Source organism: Cynoglossus semilaevis, unplaced genomic scaffold, assembly GCF_000523025.1.
Source record: "Cynoglossus semilaevis isolate Cse_v1.0 unplaced genomic scaffold, Cse_v1.0 scaffold1092, whole genome shotgun sequence".
Taxonomy (NCBI): Eukaryota; Metazoa; Chordata; class Actinopteri; order Pleuronectiformes; family Cynoglossidae; genus Cynoglossus; species Cynoglossus semilaevis.
In genome coordinates, this window is record NW_007585120.1 from 198,808 (window position 1) to 207,290 (window position 8,483).

The window sequence follows — 8,483 nt, forward strand, 5'->3', positions numbered from 1 at the left end:
ACAAGACCACATCCCGCACAAAACTATAGAAGCATGGCTTTTTTGAGTAGACATAGCGTGTATTTGTTTGACTGGCCTGCCTGCGGTCCAGATGTGTTCTACTGAAAACATATAACAAAACAGTCAAAAGGTTTTGGTCATTAGTCAATGGTAGACAACCAGTTGTTTTTTTGTTGTTTTTTACAGTTGGGCATTACAAATACAGCCCAGGCTGGAGTGTGCTGTCACTTGAAAAGGAATTGTGTGTATGTGTGTGTGTGTGTGTGTGTGTTCAATTAATTTGAAGAAAGAACACGAGAACAACTTACTAAAAATAATGTTTGCAAATGTGCTTTTAAAGTCTGTAATAAGCTTTGATTCATTTTTAAAGTTCCATTTCCATTAAATGAATTCATGCAAACGTTCTGCTCTAGCACATGCAGCAGGTTCTGGTGTTCATGGCGTGCACTCTCTTCATACTCCATACTTACAGTACATCTAATACCTGGTATTTCTTTGGAGAAAACATAAAACTGCATATGGATTTTATAAGGCTGGACGAGATATGCAGAAAAGCTGACCAAATGTGGTACTGCTATCTTTGTATCAGTCTCACACACAACAGGAAACACAATTAGACACGCACTACAGGCAATAAAAACAGTGTAATTTAAATGCTGACAAAGTTACTGGCAATCTTGGTCACTGAAAGAAGCAGGGGAGGACAAACCTTGTGTGATTGTCAGAGCTGCTCTGTCTGTCTGTCTGTGTCTAACAGTTAGTCCAGAAGGATCTGACATTCCTCACCAGACAGGGAGGGTCATGAGTTTAAGCAGCGAGGAGTGGGAGGTAGGGGCTATTCCTGTCCCTCCCACCCACTAACATATCTAGTATCACTACCCCCTTCCAAGATCCCAACCCTAACCCCTCGTGAACTCTAAACACCACTGACATTCTGCAAAGCTGCTGGTATTTACCATGGAAAGGAATGGATCTCGGCTGAATACAGCACATCTTATTACATGATGCAGGCATGATGAGCCAACGTGGGGACACAGAGGTACCTGAGAACCAGGTCTTAATGGTATTTGTGGCTGTTGTGGTTTAATGCTATAAAGGTATGGTTAGCAGTGGTCTAGAGTTTCATCATAAAACACTAGAGACAGACGAGTTAAACATGAGAGGGAGTTGTTTAAAAGCTAGCAGAAAGCCACAGTCTCGGTGCCCGCAGGTCAGTGGCTCAGTTTTAACATTCCACCATGTGAAGTGATCCCTTCTCTCACCACTTACTGACCACAGCATCACAAATGACTGGCATTCATGTCACCTTATTCATGCAAAAGCTTGTCGTACAAACAATACTCCACACCAACTGTTGCAGCACAGTGTGGCTGAACTGCCCCACATACTTACATTGATCATAGCATTGGAAGTGATCCTGAAAAGAGTGGCTAGTTCATTGATGGCCTTGATCTTCTCTCCTCCCTCCACCGGGATCAGACCCTCCAGCTCACTCAGTGAGCGCTGCAGGGCCGCCCCGTGCTTGGCGATGAGGTCGTTACATGTGCTGAGGTCATCGAGCTTGCTGACCAGGATCTTGAGAGTTCCCTGGATCTCGCTGCGGTCTGACTGGGATGTCGGCTCCTCGTCCCCTGAGTCATCTAAAAGCGAAAGCAAAGCAAATACTCAGGAAACATATCTTGAGATTTCAATATTGTATATTCCAACTAAATCACAAAAACAAGGTCATGATGATAACCTGTTTAAACAGCCACCTGTAGGTTGTGTTTACATGTTGACATTGGTGGGGATCAATGTGAACACAACCTAAACCAACTGGGGCTAATGTCATCAGTGTTATTCACAAAACTATTCAAACCAAAATGTTTGAAGACATCTGGTTCTTAGTCTACTGATCCTGGTATGACTTATTTTAATATACTTCCTTTTCAATACGATAATACTATTATTTAACAGTAACAGTGAGACAAAACAAATAACAAGATGGTTTATTCAACAGGCACAGTATTCAAGCTGAAACTTCGGTAGAACAAATCTGCCTAGCACAACAGAGGCATCCAGACCGTCCACTTCCACAAGTTACATTAAAAAAAACTTTCAAAAACATGTTTTATCTTTGATTAAACTTTAATCTTCCTTGACCTTCAGTGAACTCTGCTAACCTCTTACATGACAAGTCACATCAGTCATAACCTTGATCAGAAATAGAAATTAAAACAAACAAACAAAAAAAGTTTATGTTGTTCATTTGTCTTGTCCGTTTGGTAATAAATGATCCTCTTTATATCCTCACTTTCTATTTTAAAATCCATTTCACTAAGTAGAGGTTACTCTAGGTCAACAGAAGATATGGAAACAGTATTGCAGTGTCAGCTTTAAATCACATGTAGCTAACCACACACAATGTGGGCACGTGTAAACTACAGGTTTTGTTTATCACCTGACTCTTAAGTCTAATATTTACTCTTATTTGCACATAACCCTCTGCCAGAAAACAGAACAAAACAGCCCAGATGCAGGTGGTACACTCTAAACTGGGATGAAGAAGCAAAGAAAAGTATACATCTCTGACCTACAGCTCTAAAACCAGCACTGCACTTCACTGCAGTATTTATTCACGGCCTCGTTCATGAACTGTTTTTTAAGCCATTCTGATGGTGTTTTTAATTTGGATGGGGGTCATGGTTTGAATGAGGCGGTGTAACACTCGGTAACAGTGAGACTAAAGGTGTAGAAAAAGCTGATTTCTCTGCTCTCTAATTCATTATGTTGAACTTGTTGGCCCTCGTGTCTAGGCAGAGCCGACCTGCTGTCTTCTCCAGTTCAGAGCACAGACTGTGTAATTCACACAGAAGAGGTGTGTTATGAGGCTGATAGCAGAAACAAAAGGAACACTCTCACATGTGTAAGGCCTATCTACACTCTACACTGTATATGACATGGTCTATTGCCTGAGGGATTCTGATCACTTGAACCATGTTATGTAACACTGTTACATACAGTGTTGGAGTATAGTTTAGACATATCTGCCCACAACCTTTGTCCAGCAGAATGAAAAAACCAAAGCAACAGAATTAACAGAACAAATCCTAGTACGATACACTTGGCTAAATTATGAAGTACAGGGTAGTTAGCAGAACAATTAATGTTAAATGGTAAAGTACTTTGATGGCAGTGATTTGATGACCACTCAAATCACTTTATGCTGACTATAGGTTTACTATTCACACACCATTTACTCACAATCCTTCAATAGGAAGTGCTTTATTGTTACATTCATCAAATTAATTTACTCTGCTGCTACAGCCGCCAGATTGGGGTTACTGACTGGTCCAGGGGTTCATTCGCATGTAGACTGAGGAAAGTTGTAATACTGTACCTTCAAGGCTATAGACATATATCTGCTCTGCCTATTGGTGCACAGTTGCTCCAATTAAATAAACAAAATCCAATTCGCATTTGAATTGGTCTGACTGCCGGGTGAGTAGGATTTTTCAAGGTGGAGTATGAATGGACTGGGCATATATAAAATAATCTTATCAAATTTTACTGCATCACATAAATACTGTCAGCAGCGATACTGACATCTGTCTGGATTTTTCCATGTGTTGCTCTTTCTGGCTTTCATTTCAGCCTTTTTCTTTGTTGTGTCAGGAAGAATCTACTAGTGGTAATAACTAGTCTGTGAAAGTACAACTACATGACGATATATTGGTGTAATATGTAATGAGATATTTCAGTTGACTCATATTAACTCACAAAGATGACTTAAACTGTCAGGTTAGACTTATTAAAGTTTAGAAATCCAAAGCATCATTCTCCTAAACAATGGAGTTAGGACGAATGAGCAAGCTCCAGGTAAATAAATTAGAAAAATCTTATTATAATTGCATCTTTGAGCATTCATGTTCTTTCAAATTCAACCAGAGTTTAGCTAGGAAGTAGCAGGACACCCCCCCCCCCCCCCCCGCCCACACCAACTCCACGCGACCAGAGAGCAGCCACTGAGTTGTAAGCTTTGAGCAACTGTGGTGAACATATTGGACAGGTTTATAAAGACAGCAAATGGTACCACTGCCAGAGTAGACAAAAACTAAATACCAGGTCAACCCAGGGGTCTACAGCACAAACAAAACTTGGGAAACTTGGACGTAAAAAAAAGGTCTGTAGGCAGCCAGGATTAGAGCAGGATTCAGTACGCTGAATTTTAATTAGGTCCAAGTGGAAGAAAATGAGGGAACAAGGACGAGCAGTTGCAGTGAACTTGGTAGACTAAATGACAAATCCAGGGAGAGAGTTGGTTCTGTTAAATGAGCGGAAACTGGTAAAGTGGAGAAGTTAGAGAAAAAGTTGGTCAAACTTGTTAAAATTGTTAAAAAAAAAAAATCGCACATTCATCTCCACAGAACCCAGAACTCTAAAAGGCTATGGATTAAAAAAAGGTCACAAGACACTATCTGTTCAAGTTAGAAAGAATCTTTAACAGACTAAAGTTTTTTCTTTTTACTTTGCTCAAAAACTACCTGACCTCAGCTGCAGCCACATCTTCCTCTTCTGAAGTTTTTGTTTTAGGAAGGCAAATTTAAAAGTCCCTGAATGCATATATTTTCTGCTCAGCAGATAAGTGAGCCGTGACTTGCCTACAAAAGTAGTCAGTCACAGACTACAAAAAAAATAATAATAATTGGAGACTGACCTGGAATAACCCCTTCAGGGAACAAAACCAGCAGACCTTTGTCTTGACTAAAGACCGAGGTTACTAAATGGGAAAGTCACCACTGACTGAGTTATAGTAAACGCAACCGCTGTGACATGCAGGGCATCTGTATTTGAGGGTGAAATTACAGAGGCTCTGAATGGTTCCGTGATAACATGCAGTGTAGTGTCAAAGGATCACTGGGTGCTGGTGAGACGTTTTGACCGTGCCGGGACACAAAAAGCACTGGGGGATGGTATATTTTAAAAACCAGAGCAGTGGATAAACATTAGTTTCCCATTTAAAAAAAATAATGTTTGTGCAGTAAAAGTATTTAGCCTTAAACTAACATAAAGTGAGTGTATTTTCAGCTCTGCAGTTAAAGTTTGCTCATGTTATTTACCCACATTATGTCAATAAGTTTGGCAACTCAATTTAAAAATAATCTAAAACTTATACTTTGACATATTTGGGGAAAGAAAAGAATGAAAAAAAATCTGCTTCTTCTTTTTTGCTTCTGCTAAGATTTCTTCAGCTCCTAGACTGAAGATTAAAACTTGTCTTTTATAACCTAATGTCCAAATTAAATGTTACTTATATAAATGTTACAGGTGCAGTGCATTGACCAAACAAAGTGTCACCGGAAGAAAAAACACACTTCCTGTTTTCTTGCTGTAGTAAAAGTCATTCTCTCTTTACTGTACACGTAACAAATCCATAATTTACAACACTTGTAAGTTATCTAGTTTAGATGGTGTTCTATCACACGTCTTCCATATAAATAAATGTCAGTTATTTAGCTAAGGCATAATCTCTGGTATTTTATTTTGAAAGGAAATAGCATCTTTGTTTTGAATAACTTGACTGGGGCATGATAGAACAGCATTTTATTCTCTTGGATGTCTCCACAGCCAGTAGGAGTAATCAGGACAAATGTCCTTTCTGCTGTGCCCTTTAGTTTAGTCAACCTAGATCTGTACAGCACTGGAAAAAGGCACTACCAAACAGGTAAAAAAACCTTCAAACATCAAGGAAAAGGAAAGTGAACTCCTTGTCATTGTGACACAGCACACCACTGCACACAACGCAATGTGACCTCTGCTTTTAACCCATCACCAAAGTGAACAGTGGGCAGCTTTGAGCCCCCGGGAAGCAGTGTGTGGGGACGGTGCCATGCTCAGAGCACCTTAGTGGTAACTTGGCAGCTGGTGGATTCTAACCCTTCTGGACTCAACCACTGGCCAATGGTGCCACTAAGCCACCATTGGCCCCTTCCATCAAACACACATAAATAATAAAAATAGTGTGTAAAGCTGACATTAAAATTTTCTGTGCTGTCTGCATCAGTGTTACTGCCTTGCTCACACCTCACGACTCCAAACCACTATCTCACAACACCAGATGTAGATGAATGGCTCTCAATGGCAAAGTCAACACCATGAAGCAAGGCCAGAGTCCCATTAACAACCCAGTCATGCCTCAAGGGCAATTTAGCCCCCTGCCTATCCTTACAGTCTACCACCATGCAGAGAAACGTGCATCGACAACAAAAACGTGCAAATGTGTTTTCAGCTTACACCAAACCTCTCCTGCACTCTCCTCCTGAGATGGTATACAGAAATATCAGCAGACAACATTCTGTGTGTGACTCAAGAGTTCAACACTAAAGCACATCGATCTTCATACTCTGCATCTGCATCATGCTTCTTCTTTTTTTATTTTTTAAAATCATTTTTGTCCTAAAGCACAGAAAGTAGACAGAGGCCAGTAAAAATCAGGCAGCAGGAGCATGTAATTGGAAGAGCATCACGCTGCTTCAACGCTGTCAGGGCTCGTCTCTTGACTTGTCCCTGAAGACAGGCTGTGAGATCGATGCAGCCAGGGCCTCTAGCTGACAGGATGTCACCCTGTGGTGGAGGGACACACCCACCCAGCACCAGGCATTGGGGAGGTTTGTACGGTCCCTCTGGATCTATGTAAGTTCTGCTCAATGATACTAAGTGTACAAGGAAGCGGCAAAAATTGAGGAACTTTATCAGAAAGTGAAGAGGTAACACGCTGTGATGTGTCCCCAGGGATGAGAGTGTAATATTGGCCTGTAATTGCCAACTGGACCTCATACCTCCCCTGGGATTCAACACAAAGAGGCAAAAACAGCAGAAAGCAGGTAAACCCACCCACTCACTCACTCACTCACTCTACTCTGTACAAGTAAATGAGGAAGTGTGTGCTATGACTTATCACCATCTCTGAAGCACTGCAGTACAGTTCCGACCACTGTCAGCATTAAATTCCAGTGTTGAGTAGCAAACCCTCCCACACCCCCTAAGAGAATCACACAGAACCACAAAAAAAGTGTTTCAGTAACATTTTAAAATGATTTACTCTAAAGCATTTTCTTGCTCTACTGCAAATTTATTGTATGGTGTACTGTAGGATGATTACTTGTTTTGATAGATTTCCAGCAGATGCCTTGCAATTGCCTGAAGCACAACTCTGCTCATTCAGCCTGAGAAGAAAACTATATGTTTGTAAACCTTGAATATAATGGCCATCTATTTGTGCATTAGGTTTTTTTTATAATAAAAAAACAACATACTGTAATACACAATGTCCTTAAAAGATCAATGTTTAAATATGATTTGTTCCTGCTAAAATATAAAAAAAGAACAAGACAGATCATAATCCATGAATCACTAATTTCAAACAGAATAAGATCGCATACCATTACACTAATTGTTTGAGCACCAGAACTGAAAAAATATTGAATGGTGACGGCAATTATAAAACCAGAAATGAATTGACTGATGTCCCAGAGCTGCGTCTCTATGTACTTTTTAGTTATGTGCATGAATATTAAAAGGTTAAACGTAATGAGTGCAGTGCAGCAACTCTGACCCCACTCTTTAAAAATGCATAAACCGTGTTGTAAAGTGTTAAATGAAAAATGTCATCCATCCGTGCACGTTGGCTTTTTATTCTACGTCTCCACTCTCTAAGGGCACAGGGATTGAGGTCAGCATGAGCTGATGAAGATGGTGTAGAATCTCACATAGTGGTGCAGACCAAACCAAAACGGCTCCTGTTTGTTACAGCAGCCTGGGTTCACCAAGAGTTTCCCTCTGAGGCTAAGAACAAGTTGTGGTTTCACAGAAGCTGCTATCGATCCAGGGACATATTATTTGCTGATGGTAGCAAATTCTGGCCAATTTCTTTTTCCTGGTACAGTTGGATTTAGGTGCCGCCTTTGCAGTACTAGTTTTTCATTAAATTAATAACACCTATTGTTAGATTTCAGTGGTTTTCACATTTGGTTGGGTCTGCAGCAGGAAGCTGCTAAGATACCAAAATGCTTTCCCGAGCACACACAGTCACATAGCCCCACACATTCAAAGAGAATTTCCCCAAATTCTCTTCACACCAACTTTCTAAAACACCTCTACTCCCTGGGAACAATGGGAGATCTTCACACAACAATGGGAGCTCTCCCAATCTACCTTCTCACAGGGAACCTCGAAGCCATCCATTCCTTTTGATCTACATGACCACCTGTGGTTGACTGGACTTTATGGCTCCGTCTACCTCCCTTGTGATAACCCCCCACTGAGCAACAAAAGGTTCTTCCAACACTGCTGAATCATGGAACAAGAGTGCCACATAGTGGCGACTGCAGGCATCACATGATAACAAGAACAATAATATGATTGGCCACAAGAGGCTTAGCCTCTCTCTTCCATTGGCCTACAAGATTTAAACACACACCCGGGAAGTCGAAAACCACTCCCCC

General features: G+C 40.8%; 1 protein-coding gene across 2 annotated transcripts in view; it reads right to left on the reverse strand.

Moving 5' to 3' along the window:
- Positions 1–8,483, reverse strand: part of LOC103398656 (oxysterol-binding protein 2-like) — a 52,776-nt gene that overhangs the window by 16,367 nt on the left and 27,926 nt on the right. For both annotated transcript variants that reach the window (XM_008337332.3, XM_008337333.3), the window contains exon 3: positions 1,393–1,640. In XM_008337332.3, the coding sequence (XP_008335554.1) occupies positions 1,393–1,640 (248 nt within the window). The remainder of the gene's footprint in view (positions 1–1,392; positions 1,641–8,483) is intronic.